Source organism: Nannobrachium achirus, assembly GCF_963921795.1.
Source record: "Nannobrachium achirus genome assembly, chromosome: 20".
Taxonomy (NCBI): Eukaryota; Metazoa; Chordata; class Actinopteri; order Myctophiformes; family Myctophidae; genus Nannobrachium; species Nannobrachium achirus.
In genome coordinates, this window is record NC_137827.1 from 36,097,110 (window position 1) to 36,119,621 (window position 22,512).

The 22,512-nt window shown below is 40.6% G+C and overlaps 2 protein-coding genes across 2 annotated transcripts; both read left to right on the forward strand.

The window, feature by feature from the left end:
* The first annotated feature begins 2,158 nt into the window (after nucleotides 1–2,158).
* Nucleotides 2,159–8,691, forward strand: lgals3a (lectin, galactoside binding soluble 3a). The gene is made up of 6 exons (XM_080751411.1): nucleotides 2,159–2,294; nucleotides 2,695–2,709; nucleotides 2,859–3,623; nucleotides 5,409–5,497; nucleotides 6,846–7,002; nucleotides 7,775–8,691. The coding sequence occupies exons 2-6, from the start codon at nucleotides 2,698–2,700 to the stop codon at nucleotides 7,928–7,930; spliced, it is 1,179 nt and encodes a 392-aa protein (XP_080607537.1). The 5' UTR covers nucleotides 2,159–2,294; nucleotides 2,695–2,697; the 3' UTR covers nucleotides 7,931–8,691.
* Nucleotides 8,692–8,941: 250 nt separating this feature from the next.
* LOC308306425 (deubiquitinase DESI2-like) lies at nucleotides 8,942–21,592 on the forward strand. Its single transcript, XM_080751413.1, has 7 exons — nucleotides 8,942–9,111; nucleotides 9,778–9,914; nucleotides 11,687–11,782; nucleotides 18,978–19,050; nucleotides 19,530–19,623; nucleotides 20,027–20,168; nucleotides 21,312–21,592. Exons 1-7 carry the CDS (start codon nucleotides 9,048–9,050, stop codon nucleotides 21,555–21,557), a joined length of 852 nt encoding a protein of 283 aa, XP_080607539.1. The 5' UTR covers nucleotides 8,942–9,047; the 3' UTR covers nucleotides 21,558–21,592.
* Nucleotides 21,593–22,512: the final 920 nt, after the last annotated feature.

The window sequence follows — 22,512 nt, forward strand, 5'->3', positions numbered from 1 at the left end:
GTACACGGTCCCATTTCACACGTTTTAAATAATTTGGAAATAGCAGATCTACAAAAAAAATGAATTGATTAATGTATGTTTTGTAATAATAATCAAAAGTAACAAGTAGCTAAAGTTTTTGGATAAATAAGTAAAATATTTTCCTCAGAGATATTTAGTGGAGTAGAAGTAAAAGTACTCACACTTGGACTTTGTACAGTAAAGTACTGGAGTAAATGAGTTACTTTACACCACTAATTGATTTGAAACATAAAAAACTTAATTCATTGACTACTACTACTACTACTTATTTCTTTCGTCAAAGAAAAGGGAAGAACAGCGCCCTCTCTGTTTGATTAGCCCCAATGAACCTTGGTCCAGTCTCCAGAGACCTACACTGGCTCTAGCCTCGCGTTGCCAGGCTTACTCATCTCCGAAGAGAAAAGCCTGGTGACAATAGAAGGCAGAAAGCGTTCAACTTCCGCCGTAGGAATTTCACCGGAAGCTGTATTTTTTTCACGATGCGTGTTCCTGCAAACGTATTCCCTGCACGAAATTAACTGTGGTCTACGTCTCCTGCTCCGTCGGATGCGCTCGCAATAAACAAAAACATTGATTCAAGCAATGTTACACCTATTAAGAGTGAGTTAAGAGCTATAATCTATTTTAGTTTTTTCGCTGGTGAATGTAAACAGACCCGCACCGCATGACGTAACGTCCGTTAAACGCAGACTTCCGCTAGAAATCTTGGAACACACCGGAAGGCATATTGTCTACAGGGTGCACTCTTATTATTATAGCTCTATGGGTGCACTGGCCTTAATATTATAACTCTATGGCACTGGCTCTGGATCGCCCCCCACCCTTTGGAAAAGATACGTCAGGGGTGTGTGCTCTGCTCGAGTGTTTACGAGCCCATAGGATACCTTTTGCCTTTTAAAAAATTAGTAAGACACCACCTCGCATGCGTTTTACAGTGTAGTGTATATATTGAATAGAGTTTAATATCGTAGCAAACTGCATTTCAACATGCGTATAATATATATGGCCCATGTATTCTAATATATAATAAATGCAACCCAACTACAACCCGTGTAACTGGATTGATTGATTGATTGATTGATTGATTGATTGATTGATTGATTCAAAACTGTATTAACAGTTTGCAAAAAAAAAGTACAGTGTTACAGATTTATACAAAAGGATGCTAAAAGGAGAACCCATAACCTTTATTTCCATTGGTCCTGTATATGTTTATAGGCTACTCATGCTTTTAAATAACCCTAAATCTAACTCTAACCTTAAACATAAACTTAACTAAGGCTAAGGTAAGTGATGTGTGGATAGAACCCAGGGAACATAGCACCTGGGAATGGGATTACCCCGGCCTGTAGCCTAGTGCAGGGGTCTTCAACGTTTTCAGGCCGGGGACCCCCAAACTGATGGGGAGATGGAGCAGGGACCCCCTACCACCTCGTGGGGTGGGGGGGTCGGGGCTACGACATATTTTTTTATTTTAAACAAGTACAAGTTACAGCGAGCAGGGTGGGCCGTACCACTACCATTTCTAAACATACTACTTATTAACTGAGAACAAATGTCAATAATATCAACAATCTGTCTATTCTGTCAATTGCATAGTAATCATGTATTCAAGCTATTCAAAATGGATAGAATCATGATTTATTTTTTAACATAAATGTGGAAAAAGGCAAAAAAAAACATTTTTTGATTTTTTTTTTTTTTTTTTAAAGCAATAATTTCGCGGACCCCCTGCAGTACCTCCGCGGACCCCCTAGGGGTCGCGGACCCCCTGTTGAAGACCCCTGGCCTAGTGGCTATGTAGCTAAAGTTGTTGTATTTATTTTAAACCTACAAAGGGCCCCGAAAGGTTCCAAGACCAACTGACAGACAATTTGTATTATTATTGCATAATTATTATATTGTTTGTGTAATAGCGAATTAATTAATATAAATATGTATTGATTTATGTTCCCATATTGCTCATTAGACTCTTTTATCAATTGAGAACTTTCTATACTGTGCATTTAATAGTTCCTCATAATATGTGCAAACACCTGACAGAAAATAATTCAGATTCTGAGTCTTGAATCGAACAGTAAAATGACAGGACAGTAAAACACTGCAGGCAAAATATACCCTATGCTACATCTGTGGGCATAGCCTCTATTTGTATGCTACAGCTAAAGTATCTGGCTACCATTAGTTACCTGTCAGTCAGTCAGTCACTCATAACGGGGAAAAAATAGCAGTGTCGCCAGCTATCGTTTGAAAGGAGTTCGTTTTGTGGAGGGGTAATATTAACATTCAACTTAATGTACTTTTGAGCAGCCATGTAGCTAAAATAATGAAGTGAGCTAATCATCTAACGTTAACGTTAACCAGCTAGCTTGCTAGTTAGCAAGTATGTATAACACCAGTTAGATAAGTGTTTATATTTGTGTCAATATATAAGTCTTATCGTCAGTGTATCATATATTAGTATATAATAGGCTCTATATGTGTTTTTAGGCAGGCCATCTCTAAATGTTAACAAAACTGCTGTTGTTTTTGGCATCTTATTTTAGGAAATATTTGAAACCGCATTACTCATGCAGCCTGTGTGACACACCTTCAGGGTTGTTCGCTGGTTATTAATTGTCTAATAAATACTAATGACAGTTGTTGTGTTTGTTGTGTTTTCTGTTGTCTTAGATCATGGATTTCTCGGTGAGTTGAAATGATTGTTCTATTATCCACAGTTGATACTGTATATTTATAGGAATATAGGTGATTTATTTATATCTAATAGTTAAGTAACTAGAAGAAGAATATGGAGAGATCAAAACAAATCACCTCCCTTCTCCTTCTCTGTGCAGCTGGCAGATGCCCTGGGAGAGGACACCCCAAGCCAGGCAAACAAAACACGCCACACTAACCCATCTGATCCTGCCAGTAACCCCCCTCCTCCTACCAATCCAGGATGGCCAGGGTCAGCCCCTGGTGCCCCAACCCAGCCCTCTGTTCCTGGTGAGTTTCCCGGAGGACCATCCGGCCCAGGGGCACCAGGACAGTTCCCTGGAGGTCCGGGACCATTCCCATCAGGTCCTGGAGCGCCAGGGCAATACCCCGGAGCCCCTCCAGCGCAATACCCCGGAGCCCCTTCAGCACCCGGTGGGTTCCCACCCGGTGGGTTCCCAACGGGTCCTGGGATACCCGGACAATATCCATCTGGACCAGGGGCTCCAGGGCAGTATCCCTCTGGCCCTGGAGCTCCCGGTCAGTTCCCTGGGCAACACCCTCCTGAAGGAGCTCCGGGACAGCTGCCTGGAGGCCCTGTACCGTACCCACCTGGAGCCTTTCATTCTGGCCCCGGGGCACCACCTGGGCCTTACCCTAATATGCCTTTCCCAGGAAGTGAGTTTGGAGGAGGCAATGGGATGTATGGACCAGGGGGACCGGGTGCCTTCCCCCCTGCAGCTGGCCCAGGAGCATTCCCTGGATTCCCTGGTGGAGCCTTTCCTCCAATGCCCACTGGTTCATGGGGTCCACCTGGAAATGGAGGGTTCCCACCGGCTCCTGGCCCCTTCACTCCTGGGCCAATGAACCCATTTGGTGGGCCACCTGCTCCAGGAGGCATGCTGGTGAGTATTAATATATATATATCTATTTACTTTTGCTTTTTCCATTTCTTGGTATATATGGTGCGGTGTGCCAAACAGTACATACTTGGTGTGGGGGTCCTTTTGGAATGCAGGATGGGAAATTAATTCTAGCCACCAGGAAAATGGCTACTAAGGTTGTCTATACAGCACCAGGCATTTTCTGTACAAAAATGTGCATACATTATTTGTAACTGCCTGGTAACTGTCTGAATTTGGCTGATGAATTTCAAAGCTTGAAGACAGAAAAAGATGATTTCCCATTCCCTTTGGATTGTGGCAGGATGGTGACTGTACGGTGGAAACGTAATAGGATCCTTTGGGGCTTTGGTGTCTTGTGGTCTTGGGCTTTGGGTGTGCAAAGCAATATTCAAGCAACAACAACTGGAATATTTAGTTATCAAAATTGTATTCTTTTTTTTCCAGCCCAGATATAATCCACCATATTTTTGAAAGCAATGACCTCAGATATTCAGTCGGACAAGGACTTCCCCTTCCAGAATCAGCTTGTGGTTTGATTTAACTACACATTCTTTAGTGTAACTGAATTCATGCACACTTTTTTATTTTTGTAATAATATTTGCACAAATCTAATAAAAATAAAATTTTGTATAGACCCCATAGTTTCTGACTTTTATATATAGTATTACCTTAAAACGCTCTCTACTGTCATAAGTAATTAGATTTCCATCACTGTGTTTTGCATTGAACAGATTGTATAATATATAGTTGTATTTAGATTTTTTTTCTTTACTTGTCATTTGTCACTGTCAGTTTTTCAGAAAACTTTGGTCAGATTTAGAATCGGCCTCAGTCCTAAATGGGTTTAGAGTCAGACTATTTTTTGAGGTGCCCACTCTTCCTTAGTGCCCACTGTTCCTGTTACCCTTCAAATCAATAAGACGATTATATATAAAAAAAAAAAAATCAAACCTCGGTTCGAAGTGGAGCGGTGAATTTGAGCAGCTGTACCCTATGTGAGTGAGTGAGTGAGTGAGTAAACTGTGCCTGTGAGTGAGTGGTGAGTGTGCCTGGCCTGCACAAAACAGCGCCCCTCCTTTAACTAGTGTGTTGTGTGTGGCCACTCAAGGTATTGCCAGGCTACGGACACGGCCACCCAGCCAGCCACCCACCCACCCACCCACCCACATACCCACGGACATACCTGTCTATTGGGAGCGCTTTCACCGCTCCAAAAAACATAGTGAAAATAGCAGATTTGCAAGCTCACAACAATCATGATGAGACATTTGACAAAGTACAACAAAGTATTAACGCAGGGTTAAGTGTTGTAAGTAATCTTGTCGAATTTTCGATTTGTTGATACCATATAAGATATTTTCAGTGAATTGCCCAGCCCTCTCACTAATACTGTGACTTGTAGAGGGCTTTGAGACCTAGGCCTATACTAAGAAGATGACTCAGTGGAGAGTTGGATGCCGGAATGTGGGCGAGGTTCGACATTTTAATAGTGTTGAAGTAAACTAAAGTTTTCCCTTTTTTATACTTGAGTATATGACACATGCAAGATGCAACTGTCTGGTACTGTAGGGCAGGCAATTAATTATGTCTGTAAATGTTTGAATGTGAACTTCTAACCTCCTACCTACACAGGGATTATTATATGAACATGGTAAACACGATTTCTTGAATACTTAGTCATTTGCTTTATCAGTCAGAAAAACATACATAAAATGAACATTATTTCCAATTATACAACCACAGTAAATGTTTTCTTCTAATCTAAAATGTAAATGTTATTACAGATGATGCCATATGATCTACCCCTCCATGCTGGAATCATGCCTCGACTTCTGATTACAATAGTTGGAGAGCCCATTCCTGGAGCAGACAGGTACTGTATATAGTGTTCATCCTGTAGGTGCTATAAATATGTTAGTAATAGCTTATCGCGGCTTATTTGCTTCAGACTTATCAAGACACTACATCCATCCTAATTGCTGAAAAGTGATTGCCCGATTCCCACCACTTAATTTAATTTGAAAACCCTGTCTAAAATTAACATTAATAAACATGAATAACAAACATTTTCGTTAATCCCATTAATACTCAAGGAGCGCTTCTCCATTTATTTTTTCGTGTTTTTTGTTTTCAGGTTTTCACTTAATTGTAGACACCAAGGCACTAAAACTTAGTGCTGCAAGAACCTGTTTCAACTAAAAAACATGTTGATTTTCTAAAGGATATTCATTTTGGCAAGGCATTTCCAAAATGATTTATTTGTATAGCACATTTCGACACAAGGCAATTCAAAGTGCATTACTAAAAACATGAAGCGTCAAGACAACCAAGCAAACAGTATTAAAGGACATTTTAATATAATACAAGTAAAAACAATTAGAATAAGGTTAAATTACAGTACAATACATCTCAATAATAAGCAGTGCCAAACAACTTTTTGGGGGAGTTTGATCCAAATATTGGGTGCATAAAAACGGAATGTTGCTTAGTTCTGATTCTGGGGACAGAAAACAGTCTCGTCCCAGATGACCTGAGAGGTCTATGATATCTATGACGAGGTCATGATATATAGCACAAGATGAGAGATATAATTCTCAATCTTTTGGGGGGGGGCTTTTTACCTTTATTGATAGATTACAGTAGACTGACAGGAAATGGGGGGGAGAGAGACACAAGGTGTGACACGCAGAAAAAGGACGATGCGCTGTCAGGCTGCATCAGCAGCCTAGGCGCTCGATCCACTACCCTTGCCGTTTGGGCCCAACAGTAGTGTTTTGAAATAGATTATTTTACAGACGGAGCCAGTGTTAAGAACTGGAGTGAATCCACTTTCTTGGTATTAGTAAGCACCTGAGAAGCAATGTTCTGATTCAACTGCAGTTATCTGATCGATTATTTAAGGATACTTTTAAAGATACCGTTACAGTATTCAAGTCTACAGTAAATGAATGCATGGACACGTTTTTCTATATCTTGTTGAGACATACATTCTTTAATTCTTCTTCTAATTGTGTTAAAGTGGCTGAACAAGTATCAGTTCAATAATAAAAACTCCTGGCACCAAATATTTTGTTAAATGCATTTATTACTCAGACTGTGCTTATATTGGACCAATGTCGTCTGCATAATTATGGTAACATATTCTGTTGTTTTCTGTAATCTCTGAGCCAGTGGGAACATTTAGATTTCAGCACTAACCTCCACGGACCTTTCACTTGCAGGTTTCATGTTGACTTCATCAAAGGTCAAGATGTTGTCTTTCACTTAAATCCTCGGTTTCATGAGCAACAAGTTGTCAGAAACTCACACCTGGGTGACTGCTGGGGACCAGAGGAGAGGGAAGGACCATTCCCGTTTTCTCATGGATGTCGTTTTGAGGTAGTGTGTTGAAGCACATGCACAGAAGTTAACTCTTTAAAATAAATGATGAGTTAGCAGCTTGGGTGACGCAGGGGTAAATGTATTTGCCCAACACCACATAGTCTAGGCCGGGGGTTTGAATCTACAGCGGTGAATCTGGCTTGCCGCGTGACAGCATCTCGTGTTTGGGGGAGAGAAGTGGGGAGGGCAATCTTTTTCACTCCAAGCACTCCTACAGGCTGGGGCGGCATCTGTCAGTATGATGGGAATGTTGAACGGGAGGAGTCGGACGGAGGCGCTACAACAGCAACAGCACTGGCAGCTATTAATTGGCATAAATGCTAAATTGGAGGGGGAAAGGGGTCAAAAGAATTAGCTACTCTAAATGTTTATGTAAAAAAGGGCCTATAGGCCCCCCCTCTATGGAGCAATAGACCCCCCTCTATGGGGTAATACCCCCCCCCCCCCCACTCTATGGGGCAATAGACCCCCTCTATGGGGTAATAGCCCCCCCCCCCCCTTCTATGGAGTAATAGCCCCACCTCTATTGGGCAAAAAGCCCCCCATGGGATAAAAAACCTCCAGGGGCTTCTCTTACCCCACATGAGGGTGGAGCCTATTACCCCCATAGCTGTCATTGCAAAGAGTGTCATCTTAAATCTTTAATTTGTTTTAATTTTAATTTTTAGTTGAGTTGTCAACTCTAAATCAGTAGTGGTGGTGTTTGCCTTGTCCTTATACTTCTTTAGTCTCCATTCTTCAAAATAATCTGTGGTTCATATCCCTGCAGCTGAAGATCCTGGTGGAGGAGGACGGCTTTAAAGTAGCCGTTGACGGCACCCACCTGCTGGAGTACGAGCACAGAGTCGGTGGACTGGAGGAAGTCACGCTGGTACGAGTGGTGGGAGATGTCACCCTGTACAGCGCAGCACCAAGCATGATCTAACACTCAGACACATAAATGAATGTGCTGTACAGCAGACCTGGGCACAAATTATTACCACTGTATTAGACTCCGTTTAAATACATTTTTGCCTTGATGGATGAAATTTGAGAGAGACATTGTCAGCAATGCGCAATGTCAGCCTACTTGGCACTTGTTCATCAAGCACAAATTGCACGATTTACCCAGGTCTAGTACACTGTTAAGATATATATTTTTTACCAGTAGATGTCTTTATAGCCACTCACAATCAAACTCTTACGTTCGTCTCTGAAATGAAGTGTGCCTAAAACCAATATTTCTTGGGAATACTAACATACTCACTGAAACAGATTTTCTTTTTTTGCCTTGTTTATTTTCCTCTAGTACTATGCTGTATTTTGTTTATATGGTATGATTTTTATGTTTTATTTTACCATCTTCATAAGTCTTTAGTTCTTTTGCAGTACACTAATGTATGAGAATAAGTGTAGGTTGTTTTGGTCCAACGATTTCATTGCTGGATTATTCTAAGGATTTTGAGCAGTCTGTAAAAATAGGCTTTTGATCGATTTAGTTTTAAAAAGTATTTCTATACCCAGATTGATGCCTGGTGTACTTAGTATTAATGATCATCTGAGGTCGTCTGACTGGAGGATCAGCTCATGTTATAATAAATGTGATTTCATGTTGAAGTCAAAACTGAAACTATTGAATTGGAAAGGAGGGGGTGTGTACTTTGTTGCCAAAGACATAGCAGTGTGAAAAGAAAAGATGATAAATAAATGAATAACAAGCGATTTATGATGACTGATTGGTATTATTGTTTGTATTGATATGTGGACTGTTTGTGAGACTACCACTGAGTTGTAAACCAGGCTTTCGTGCCACATAACATTAGTGCATTATAATCTCTTTGGTTCAGTCAACGGTCAGCAAGATTATAAATCGGAAGTGCCATCATCCTGCAGAGGGCAGTAAAGTCCCAAGTCCATAATTCTAACCACCGGAGGGGAAGAGCAAGCAGCACTGAACTGAAAGTCTGCATGAGTTCACCATAGCTCAATGGAGTTCACCTTCATATAAATAGTTTGGCCCCCTATCAAGAAGGACTAATTTGGTGACTCGAGTTCTTGGCACAATGAATGGATCAATGCACTCTGCGTCTAAGGTGGTGGACATTAAACTAAAGCGAGGACCCGCAGGTAAGAACAACAGCTACCTAAGCTATTCGTATACAACCAAATTAGCTGACGAGCTAGTTGCGTAGCAAACTGACCAAGGCTGAAGGCTATATGCCTGCTAAAAGCGATTTCAAGTGGTTTGCTATTTAAAATATCAGACTAATTAATGTAAACATTTTAGTGATCTGGATTTATTGTATGGTATTAGAAGCAAGAGTGCTACTTGTGCCTATTAACAATCTATGAGCTGAGAGCTCCTTATTACTGCCACCTAAGCAATTCTATAAGTAATTGCTATAGGCCAAACAGTAACAAAGTTTACTCTTAAACCAACGGAGTAGTTAGATGTTATATGCTGCTTCCTATAACTGGAGTGATTGGGTTCAGTTTCTCTTTTAGCTCAAACGAAACCGGTTATTATTCAATTATCAATAATTGCAAGCCCTGCATAATGGATATTGTGCAATGGTCTGAATGGTGTGGTCACTGTGGTCATCATGACTCATGGTCAATTTGGATGCACCCTGTAGTATTGTGTTGGAATTATTCAGTTTGTACTTTGATCCCCAGAGATACATGCAACACGACGAATCAGCAACTGCTGCCTCAGTAAATGAGACTCTTATGTCTTCTCTTCTGCAGTACTTTAACTCAACATCACTGTCCATTTCTCTTTTCATTTCTCAGGGCTGGGGTTCAATATTGTCGGGGGTTTGGACCAGCCGTATGCCATAAATGACAGTGGCATATATGTGTCTAAAATTAAAGAGAATGGAGCTGCTGCACTGGATGGAAGACTCAGAGAGGGAGACAAGATTCTAGCGGTAAACCTTTTCACATCTATTATCAAGATTATGTTTGAATGGGGAGTAATGGGCCGTCCACACCCAGCACTATAACTACAGATATTGTTTTTAAAAAGTACACACTAGAACTATGACGACAGTTATTGTTACAGTGCTTGGTGTGGGATACCAGAAGAGTCGCCGGAAAGAAACTCGCCTATGCTGATGGTTTATGCCTTTTGATTGATTGATTGATTGATTGATTGAGGTATTTATTAGAAGTTTTGGATGGGAAAAGGTACAGTTTCATGACAGTACAGTTCACTGATACAATGTCAACTAAAAGGAAACTTGGGTAAGGCAAGGCTTATTTGTTATTTATTTTCCATTGAGATCCTTAATATCCTTATATACCTCTGTAAACTATGCCTAAATGGTTTATCCTAACCTTATTCCTAACCTTAACCTCAGTAAAACGGTACCTAATCTCAACCTCAGAAAGATAAGCGTAATCCTAAAGTTATTTCTAACCTTATTCTCAGTAAAACAAATATAAAAAGAATAAAAAGCGACTCCTCTTTCCGTGTGAACAGTCCACACCAATGCAACTCCTTGCAACAAAACTGTTGCATGCAATTACTAAAGGCAACTACTTGCAACCATTATCCTCAATGACTGTTGCAAGGAGTTGCATTGTTGTGACATGGCCTTAAAACTGTTTTGTTGCAAGGAGTTGCATTGGTGCGGTCTAGGGCTGGGTGAAATAACCGCTTTTGTAATGCATACCGCTGTGTCGAGTTCATAACCACAATTATACTGCGGTTATTTAACGAAAGATATTGTTTTAAAAAACATTCTAGCTTAAGTGGATGACAGAGTTCACACCAGATCTATGATGACATTTATCCTTATAGTGCTTGGTGTGAACTTCCCTAAGTTCCCTTGTGGGTTAAGGCCAGTCCACACTAATGCAACTATTCGAAACTCCTTGCAATAAAACCGTTGCATGCAATTACTTGCAACCATTATCCTCAATGGCTGTTGCAAGGAGTTGCATTGGTGTGACATGGCTTTAAAACTGTTTTGTTGCAAGGAGTTGCGACTATTTGCAAGGAGTTGCATTGGTGCGGTCTAGAGCTGGGTGCAATAACCGCAATACCGCCATACCACGGTTGTGTAATGCATACTGCGGTGTCGAGTTCATAACTGCGATTATACAGAGATTTATTTATTTATTTGATTCATTTAGAAAAAATGGAGATGCCACCATACCGTCTGTAAACAGTCACTTATTACCGTGATAACTAAAAATCCATACCGCCCAGCCCTTGTGTGGTCTGGCATTTATAGAATTACATTAATTTTTTTCTCATGGTGGCCAATGTTCTTTTTCAGCAATGTCCTGCTTCATACTTATATACAGTCACACATGACACACTCACATTCAGAAGCTGCCTTGTACAACCACATTCTCTGCCTGAGCAGACTCTTCCAGTTCCAACAGTGGGAATTGAGCGATGGGGGAGTGTTGTGCACTGTTGCTCACTGATTTGCCTGCCAAAATTTTACCTGCAGGCCCGGGGGATCGAACCATGAAACTTCCTGCCACAACCACACCCCAAATGTGACTCTCCACTGGCTGTATATGTGGCTTCCACTGATAATTCACCTTGTGGCACTGTAATAAGATGCTTTGAAGAGCAATAGAAGCACACACTGAGTGGCTTCTGTGGCATTCCATTGCTTTAACATTGGTAAATTAATAACAATTCAATTAAGAATGTTTTTTCTTCATCTTTTGCGGCGTGTAGATAAATGGAATCAAGCTAGAGGAACGGACTCATGCTGCTGCAGTGGAGGTGTTCCGGTCAGCGGGGGAGGACGTGGAGCTTCGTGTTCTGCAGAAGGTAGGTTTGATCCCGGAGCTTCAGGTGGCATTTTTATAAGTAACAATACATTTTATGACTTTTAATCTCTACTTCATGTTAAGTTTTTGTGATATTAAGCTATGTTCATGGGAGTAAAACCCACTATCATTGTCTTCCTTTGAAGAAAGTGAAACCTACACAACAAATGGATGGATATATATATATACTGTATGTACAGTGAGGTGGGGTGGAACCTGTGCTACAATGGATCCAGCATAGTTATTATTTAGTCGTAAACTCTTGTTAATAATTTAAATTGGTTCAACAGACACACTTAACAACTTTCACCTTCAAAATGCTAAAGATTGAGAAAATAGGCTGTAGCACTTGCATACCCATACCCGTTTTTTCTTTTTTTACTGAATAGGTATACTTGGTCTACCTACGTTCAAAATGTTCTTAAGTATAGATTACTATTTCTATGCATTTGATGTAATGTTGATGTATTGATGTATTACCTTGCTCTGCTAAATGCCTAAATTGTAAAATAGACAATCTACAAGCTTAATTTACATAAATACATAAAAAGTTGAAATATGGAGATGCAAGGTTTCTGCCTGACAGCAACAATATAATATATCAACAGCAAGTAACTTAGGTCCATGTCTGAGGTTTGGAAATCTGTGGAAAGATCTTGAACTTGAGGAAATAACATGAATGTATATAGCCACGCGGAAACAAACTCCTGATTATTGGTCATATCATCGCAGTGGGAGCAAACAATACTGTGCAAACTCTATTTGTATTCCTCCTTCGTTCATTCTATTGTTATTTATGTGCCTTTGTCTTTTAGTCTTCCTTGCTCTCAAATGGACCCCTACCATCACAGCCAGAGAGTGAATCTTCTGCCTCTTCTTTTGGAATACTGGCTGTATGTGGAGCTATAGCAGTCATCGCCTTCCTTTACATGCGGTTCCAGCCACAACTTAGGAAGCACTTTTAAGGATGTGATGTAAATAGATATTTTTTTAAGACCAAAAAACTTTTGCTGAAGGCCAAAGAATGAAGAGGGACAACCTTACAAAACAGTAGGATTATTAGGAGTTGAGATCACAGACAAGTTGTGTGCCTGCCTGTGCATGTGTTATGTGATAATCCTAGCCACCTATCCCTCCCTGTATGCAAAATATTGCTTTCTTATCACAGAGAATATACTTTAATGTATAATTATTTACTATGTGACTGTCTAAAGACGGCTGTACACTTCACATTTTCCCAGAGCTGTGCTCTGAACAGGCAGCACTGAATGGAGATACCATCCGTTCATTTCAAACTTGATATGCAGCTGAGTAGTGGTATATTTTCTATAGGTTGAGGCGGCCTCTCACCCATGCTCATGGAAACTGAAAGACAGTGTTGTGTTCAGTCCCTCATAGGCCTCTATACGTTCATGACTGAATGGCAGATCTGTTTGAATGAGAACTTGAACGCACTGTAATTTCTGTGTTTTGAGGTCCAGATTTGCATGATGAGGCATGATTATCATTCTGCTTTATTGCACAGCGTTGTGGAAGAAATTATACTGTTTTGACTGACGCATGACAAATGACATTGTCTTTCATAGTGGTGGTACCAAGTGCCTTTTTTTATCTATTCCAAGCCCCTTGTTTATTTTTTTCTTTGGTTGAAGTTGCTCCTTGTCATATTCAGAATGAAAATCCATTGAGCATCTCCCTGAATTTGTTTGCTTGTCTGTTATGTCTGTCTCAGCCCTGTTCCTGTAGCTACACTAAATGAATCCAAAGTGCATACCTGTGTTTAATCAAAAAATGAAATTGCCATAATGAGAACTTGATTATGTGTCGTTAGTTATCACAGTCACTGAGTATGTTTATTGACCAGTAAACATGTGGGCAAAACGGAATGGTCCACTTTTTGGCTTTTGGATACATTTTAAATTGTTACCCGGTTTGGGGCTTTTGTTAACATGATTACAGTAAGTTTGTTGTATACAATTATAAAGGGAAGGCGGTTATTCACTTGGTGAAATGTTAAGGCCAAATATCATGACTGTTATTCACTTGGTGAAATGTTAAGGCCAAATGTCAAAGAACTAACAGCTTAATATCAAGTATTTTTAGCCACTCCATTGCAAATGAGAGGACGTCTGGAACAAATAGTCAATTATGTTCTGAATATCTGAATATAACATGTTTTGCACTAACCAAAATCACAACCTCTTCCAAAAAAAATGCCATAGATTAATTGGTGAGTGCTGCTCTGCTGCATGTACTTGCCCAGGCCATGTTTTTCATCAATCTGCAACATTGCTGTCATGTAAATGTATGATGTGCTTTGCAGGGTTCACCTGTTGCAGTCCATGTCACTTTGCTCACTGGCATTGTGAATGCTTATTCAAAGAAGAATTGTCAGAACTAAATTATGCAAATATATGTGTTTGATGTGCAAACACTTATTAAAATATTCATGTTGAATATGCCTGCTTGTGCTGCAATTCATTAACTTGATTTTATTATTTTCCTTCAACTTTGTATTAACACGTTGGCTACATTTTTTTGTTCTCAATTAAATAAATAGCTCAGATCAGGTTTTCCAATTATTTAATAAAAGATTTTACCTGAGGATAATGCAATTTAAGAGGCAAGAAGTTGTGTGCAATTAGTTTAACAACGATATAGTGAGAAACTGAGAATAGCGGTCTACCTGATGAAATCCCCACCCCCCTCCACTCTAACCCCACCTCTCCATCATGTTGGAGGATGCTGTCTGCCTCCCAGGCAGCTATGATGTAATCCAATGCTTCATTCTTTCTGAGAGGGGGGGAGTGAGGCAGTGGTGGCGAGAATAGCACTATTGTGGTGGAGCGATGGACGAGACTGAGTTGAACACGTTTTTAAATGCATTTTAGGAAACGAATCGAGAGAGGATCCAGAGGTGAACAAACTGCGTGTTGCGAGAACTTGAGACAGGGAACGGAAATAATGTCGCGGAGATCTGTCTGCGGAGTCGTGTGCTAAAACAACTGGATGCGGACCACAACACTAGTCCAGTCCCGAGATGCTAGTGAACTTGGCATGGTCAATGATGATCAGACATGTATCATACCCACCTGGACTGTTTGTAACAATAACATCCTCCGTCTAAAATGGCTCGTACTCAGTCGGTCCACTCTCATTGCCTTTTCACCCTAGTGGACGTGGACGCCCATGAGAGTAAAGTGATATCGGCGAAAGCCGTCTCCTCTCCGCTCGAGATTCAAACACTTGTGGGCCTATAATGTCCCTTTTGGATCAAGTTTTTGTCGCTTTTCGTTTGTGATTCGATGTTTCATCCATTTATACGACATTTTCGAGGGATTATAGCTATAAAATAGGCCTGGCAACATCGATTTCCCCCCTACACACCGGACAGATCTCCCACATTTTTCCTGGAAACGAGAAGATGGGCTGCGTTCAGTGCTGCAACTCGGCTCGCTGGCCTTTGCTGGGATTGGAGTTTTCTGATCGTATTTACAACTAGCACGCCAAAATGGTTCTTTGACATAGCGCTGGCTAGCCGTCATCCTTTCTACCTCCAGATTCACTGGCGTTTGAATTTATTATTACGTCCCAAAAAAAACTATTGCTCGTTTGATTCCTCAGGATCCTGATGTCCATTCCTTCTGTCAAAGAGGAGTCAGGGGTGCGACAACCTTAACGTCGTGGGTGGGACGTTTGCCTTTCCTTCTCAGGATTAAATCATGGCCAATGAACCTGTCATCCTTAACGTGTATGATATGGTAAGGTGTTATCAAGTGCTGAATTGGTTGATCATCACGTGAGGTGATGCCTTGGACAAAAACATTCCACACATTTAGAAATGTGTAACTAGCAGGTAGTTATAGAGTAGCCAACGGTCACAAGGTGAACACATGTCAGCTAGCATATATTGAGTTTAGACACATGTTTATGATTTCACAGCTTTAATATGTGTGTGTCTTAAATAATGTGGTTGATTTGTGATTTTATTTCATTTTCTCTGAAGCAACCCATGCCAAAATGTATACACATACTGTAGTCATATTGGTGAATAGTATTTCACAAAGTTGTAGGCTATTATAGTCAACAACAAATAATTGCACTTGTGGACCATTGTGTCACATAGCTCCAACAGTTAAGTAGAGGTTGGATTGCTTATCTGTCTTACATCAGTGACAGTGACAGATAATAGTCTGCATATTCTGAGTTCCAAGTAAAGCTCCATAATACTCTTCCTGCCCACTGTCTCCTTGTAGACAGGGCATTGTGTTAGTGTACCACAACAAGACAAGTCTCCTACGGCCGCTTGACCTCTGTCACTGAGCAGGGTGCTCTCATCTTGTCTCACATGATTCACAATACACAGAGACACCGACCAGCAAGCCAGGGACAAGGGTCATCATTCAGTCTTGTACCCACTGCTTGTGTTTCACATGGGAACATTCTGTTGAACATCACCCCATGGGAAACATACACAATGTGTTGCTCTAAATGCACAGAATAATGCTCAAAGGTTGCTCTGGCTGAAGATACAGATACAGATAAAGAATACATTAAAACATTTGATATTCAGTGTCTGGAAAACAAGTGGAACCATACAGACTGACTGGAGTAAAACACATTTTTCTATCACAGCATAAAACGGCCCTTAGGAGCTTGTTCTTTGTTGAGAAAACTAACTATTAACAGACTAACAATTTTACAGACTGTGTCCTTTATCTTTCAGAGATTTGAGAAAAGTCAGATACCAGTAATACAGATTGCTTTTTTTTATTCACGAATCAATAAGTGGTCTTTTGAAAATGGACTTTTCTGCTTGCTTGCACCTTTACACTGAGGAAATGCATCAAGCAATGTTGCTTGCATTTTTGTTTTGCCCAACACAATTTATTTCATATGCACATACTATAGTACACTACATAGCAGTGTTTTACACAGTGTATTACCCTACCCTCAACTGAGATTTTAAATCAGCTAGTAATACTTTGCAGATGCTTAATCCAGAGCGATTTACAATAAGCAAGGTAATCAATCAATACATCAAATGCATATTAGAAATGGTAATCTAAGAAAAACATAGGTAGACCAAGCACCTATTCAGTAAAAAATATAACAATCTGAAAACATAAAAAAAAAAAATGCTAGATCTAAATGACATTTATGGTCACTTGTAGGATGACTTAGTATAAAATTGCATGCTTGTACACATAAAAGTTAAGTACATGCTGGAAGGAGCAATTGTGAACACTCTGCTGTCTCCTGATATTTAAAAACAAAGGCAAAAACTTTGTTTCTAATTGAGAACATTTAAATTATGAGCAAATAAACAAAAATAAACGCAATACTTTGATAAACAAGGAAATAAGTAAATATAAAATCAATTATAAAAACATTCATACACTTGTTGGATAGATAGTCAATATGGAGAACATGTTATCAAAGGATTTAATCAATTTAAGGCTTGCAGGTAACCCATAAATGTCCTAAACATCACAAAAGTAAAATAATACATCAGCTGATAAAGGTCATGGCTCCACTCAAGAATTGCACTGAAGGACTGACAGAGAATGACTTTTGTGGAGCTTGAAAGATGAGTAGGTGATCATCCTGAATGTGAAATCAATGTGAGCGCGATGTGTGCAGTGGGGCATGGCATATCTGCATACTGTAGGCCCCATGTACCGCATGGATCAGTATACAGTGATGTTGCTTGCTGTGAAACATGCCTTCACCAAGTTAAGAGGGATGGGGGAACAGAAAAATAGTTGGCCAAAGAGAGACTGGAAAAGATGAATAATAGTGTCAAGAATTAGATGCCAGTGCTCTCAGAGGGATAAAAATGTATTTGATTGGCAGATTGTCAGCATTTAAGTCATCTTGTTCTTGTGACAGTGGTTTGCATAGTGATATAGAAGACACCTTTAGAGCACCTTTATTCTGTGGTGGCTATCATTTCCTTCTTCATTAATGCTAAAGAAAAAACACATCAGTAGACAGCTTGTTATTTCGTTCAGACCAACAGGTATGTTTTACTGGAGGATAAACAATTTACAGTTTACTTTGACTTTCATGTTTCCGTTCATATTCCAGGGGTGCACTAAAACAAGCTAAATTAGAAGCCTTAGTTTTGTCAGACATCAGCCATTGGGGTGAAGCAAATGACAGACAAACCAGAAAACCTTGTTGATAGAGAGGTGGAGATGTGCTTTTATTGTATCAGAGCCAGGAAACTTGTTCTATTATTAATAGGGGACAGCTGGGGGGTATGTGTTTAGCTTTGAACACATTTCCTCAGGGTTGTCTACAAGGGTGCAGGACGTTTAGTGGGGGTTGGGGATTCTAGGGCTGTGTTACAGTACCATAATGCATCACCAATATCCTGTGTGGCTGTGTGCAACTGAACTTGTTCCACTTGGACAAAGAGTTGCCCTTTTTTGTGAATATCCTGTGTTTCTTTTTCATGATTTGTCTTTATACTCCATCCTTCATCCATACCTGTTCAATGGCATCTTTGAAATAAACCCTGCGGCTCTGCTGGTGGGATGGGTTGTGTCATGTGGAGACAGAATGGCTGTGTTAAAGGGTTATCACAAAACCAACGTTGCTTTATTCAGTATTTAGATATTTGATATTCATTTTATCAGACACACTCCATTCCTTCCTAACTACCATGCATCACCAATTTTGTCTACATAAAGAACAGGTGCACAATTTTTCTTCTTGGAGAAAAATAACATTTATTTAGTTATTTGGAATTAACTGGAAGATTCACAGCAATGCTTTTAGGTATAGAGACGGGAAATTATGCTCTAAAAGATTTATGAGTGTTTTACCTCTGAGCAGGAAGTTATAGATATTGATTTGTCTCTCGTCAATGTAATTTGTTTCAGCTATTAGGCTACACAATTTGTAAGGTATTATCCCTTTTGGTTTTCCATATTCAAATAAATGTTTTTAATTGTTGTAATTACACACACCACAGTACTTTGAGCTGGCCCCTCGTTCTTTGGATGAATCAATATTTTTTTGAGGAATGGTTAATATTTGGGGAATCGCTTTGCTCTAGCTAGTATAACTCATTCTCTCCTTTTCACCATACACATCGCAGACTTTTGGCATTGTGCGTCATACTTTGTCCATAGACATACTATTCACCCTGAATGATTTATTTTCCCTCATTCTCTCCCCTTTTCCAGTACTGGATAAACGAGTATACCTCCAATCTGGGAATTGGAGTCTTCCACTCAGGCATAGAGATTTATGGCAGAGGTAAGATGGAGGGTCTTTATGTGAACAAAATCTGATTACAGGTTCGCAAAGCACATTCATAGCAGGCCTAAGTCAGACCTCTCAATCATGTCTGAGCACAGGATACATACATGCACTTGTGTGTGCATGCACACACACACACACACACAGCTCTAGTCTAATGAGGAAGAAAAATATTGCTCGCTATATTCGCGCGCGGAGGGGGGGGGGGCATGTGTGTGTCTGTCACTGTGTGAGAAAGAAACATGCCGTATGTTTCTATCTATTATTGTGTACACAGTACACCATCTATTTGTCCTTGCAACTCATTATGTAGTTGTAAATACAAAGAAGAAAGAACTATAATTAGCCTGAGTTAATAACTTAATGATATAAGAGCTGTGTGGCAATGTTTGCTTTCCCTCTTTAATTACAATAGCTGAGTGCTTTCATTTGGAGTGTTAACCTGTATTTTGCATTTTCATCCTGTCCTAATATAGAATTTGCATATGGGGGACATCCATACCCATTCAGTGGCATTTTTGAAATAAACCCTGGGAATGCCACTGAACTAGGAGAGACTTTCAAATTCAAGTGAGTGCAAACCACTTTGCGATGTGTCCTGATAAAAGTAGGACTTGTTACTGTTTCCTTTGTACTGCTGTATACTACCACTAGAGAAATGAAGATAACATGATTTCTCCCTCAATATTTCCATGTAAACCCCAAATAAATATAACCACAGTGTTTATAAATCTTTTTTTGATTATGGAAAAGTAGACCCCAAAAAACCCCACCTTTAAGCTCTGTAAATTGCACTACAAATGTGAAACTGGCCTCACCAATGCATAAAATCACAGGGAACTCTGGCCTACTGATAACCGAATATATCTGTCTTTTAATAGGGAGGCCATAGCCTACTGATAACTGAATGTGTCTGTGTTGTAACAGGGAGGCCATAGCATACTGATAACTGAATGTATCTGTGTTTTAACAGGGAGGCCATAGCTTTGGGTACCACAGACTTTACAGAGGAGGACATAGATAAAATCATGGAGGAACTGGGCAAAGAGTTCAAGGGCAACGCATACCATCTAATGCACAAGAACTGCAATCATTTCTCCTCCTCGCTGTCTGAGGTCTGTCTTAAGCACTTGAAACTTAGCGTATGAAAGAAAGAATTGATAGATCGATAGATAGATAGATAGTTCCCATCCATACACCCATTCATTCTCTGGGATAAATTCAGATGCCTGAGACAGTGCTGCAGTAAAAGATACAGGTACATAGAAATACAGTAGGTACAGAAAAGTAACAATTAATACAACTATGGCAGACATATACACCCTATACAATCATCATGCCTGGTGCAGAACAAGAAGACACCATCAATAATAATTATAAAGTACAGACGTATATGTCACGGTTTGTTAGAGAAACAGGACGGTCGAGAAACGGAGCACTCGTGGTGCCGCACGGGGCGGAGCAAGCGGTCGCCACAACAACGTCCTCCAGGCGGAGCTGCTCGATTGTCCACGACATTGCAAGCGGCGCGAAGGCCAGCGGACCTTGGTCCTGCTCTTCGCCCCCGAGCGCCGCAGGCGCGAGTGGCCGCGAAGAGCGGGCCAGGGCCGCGCGGCCGGCGGAGCGCTGCGCGAGTTACGAAGCCGTGGTGAATGCAATCGTTATATTTACGATACGATAAACGCCCTGTCCAAGTGACTACAATGGAGCTAATGGCTAGGCTAGGCTAGGCTAGGCTAGGCTAGGCTAGGCTAGTAAATAAAGAAAGAGAGTCGCAAACGAGTGACGTCAGCGCCTGCACTAGTGAATGGCTGCGTCGCCATCTGGTGGTGATTAGTGTGTGGTGAACGACAAAACAAGCGCTCTTACTCTTACCGTCCTGAGTTACCCAAACATACTGTAACATATACACCCTTTAGTTTAGCATATACAATCATCCTGCCTGAGGCAGAACAAGAAAGAGAGTAGCAGTGTTGTTTTCACATCAGCAAAACAACAGGCAACAAATTCATATAAATGTACAGTAGTAGGACGACGTGAGAAAACATGCAGAATTATAAGTATGGCTATTCACGCACAAAATAAAGGAATTACATGCATTCAAATAGCATATCCGTTTCCTCATTTTCCATCACTTTTTCTTTTTAAGCGCATGTATAAAAGGCTTCACATTTGAATAAAAAATAACCCTGACATTTGCAAGCACCCAGTTTCGTCTTCGTCCTTTTCTGATGTCATTTATCTTTTGTTTGTTTTAGCTTCTGTGTGGACGGGAGATCCCACGCTGGGTAAACCGCCTGGCATACTTCAGCTCCTGCATTCCTTTCCTGCAGAGTTGCCTGCCCAAGGAGTGGCTGACTCCAGCAGCCCTCCAGAGCCACATAAGCCTCGGCCTCCACAAAGATGAACAGGTTGAGTCCAGCGACGAGGACCCTTCCTCGCCGTCGGGGCCGGCAGCGGCCGGCTCAGGCTCCTCTCACAGCTGTCGCCACACCCGGGTCTGAGTCAGTCCAGCGAGTCCAAACAGCACCTGAACACAATGACCTCTTGACCTGCTTGGTCACTGCCGTTTGTTGCCACAGTGGCATTTGCAGGCTTGAACAACAACCTGACCTCATGCTGTTTGAGCTCTGAGTGAAGAGGCAGGAGAAAGAAGTTTCTAATTTCTCGACAGAGCTGCTGATGGAGACTTCACAACTACAGATGTGTCCCATACTTTTTTAAAGTGATTGACAGGTTGATGGGGGCACATTTAGACCTACTGGGTCCTGAACTGTGACGCATGGCTCAGACTTGGCAAGAGTTACTTGCAGGTCTGAAGTTTGTAGTAAAAGTATTATTGTGACTTTGAAACCTTTGTCAGCCTTCTTTCCCGCCCTGACTCCAGAGCTGCTTTTGTAGAATAGATAGATAACTGAGACTACTGATAGTGATGTTACCAGGAACAGCTAACCTGCTAAAATGTCAACAAGTCCTTGTTCAGATGACCTCTATGTGGCCTTCAGTTGATATTGTCAAATCTGTATCCCTTGTGTGGAGCTTTAGTTGTTTACTTTAGCCGTTTTTAGTGTTAGGGCAAGAGGTGGGAGTTTTTTATTTTCTTGAGTACATTTGAACTTGTGAAACTGTGGCACGTTGAAGACATTTTACATAACTTTTAACAATCCAGACTCAAGTTGAATCTCCACACTTCTGAAGACATTGCTCAGTTTCTTTCCATGTTTTCATTACCTTGATCTAAACTGTGACCTCTTTTGAAACTGAAAACTGGACCATAGCTTCCCAAGTAATGTCCCACTGACTGTCATAGATTATCAAATGATTTGATTATACCTTAATGCAGCCCAGTCACTATTTGTAAACTTTAGCAGACCCGTGCAAGAAACCAGAGAACCAACCGGCTCCACTGACAATGAATAAGACATTGATGTTGTGCACTATTATATTTGTCTAACTTTT

Coding starts and splice junctions, on each gene's coding strand:
- lgals3a (XM_080751411.1), top strand. Junction 3,624..5,408: donor CTGCTCCAGGAGGCATGCTG/GTGAGTATTAAT, acceptor ATGTTATTACAG/ATGATGCCATATGATCTACC. Junction 5,498..6,845: donor CCCATTCCTGGAGCAGACAG/GTACTGTATATA, acceptor TTTCACTTGCAG/GTTTCATGTTGACTTCATCA.
- LOC308306425 (XM_080751413.1), top strand. CDS start 9,048: ATGAATGGATCAATGCACTCTGCGTCTAAGGTGGTGGACATTAAACTA. Junction 9,915..11,686: donor AGGGAGACAAGATTCTAGCG/GTAAACCTTTTC, acceptor TGCGGCGTGTAG/ATAAATGGAATCAAGCTAGA. Junction 19,051..19,529: donor CATAGAGATTTATGGCAGAG/GTAAGATGGAGG, acceptor GTCCTAATATAG/AATTTGCATATGGGGGACAT.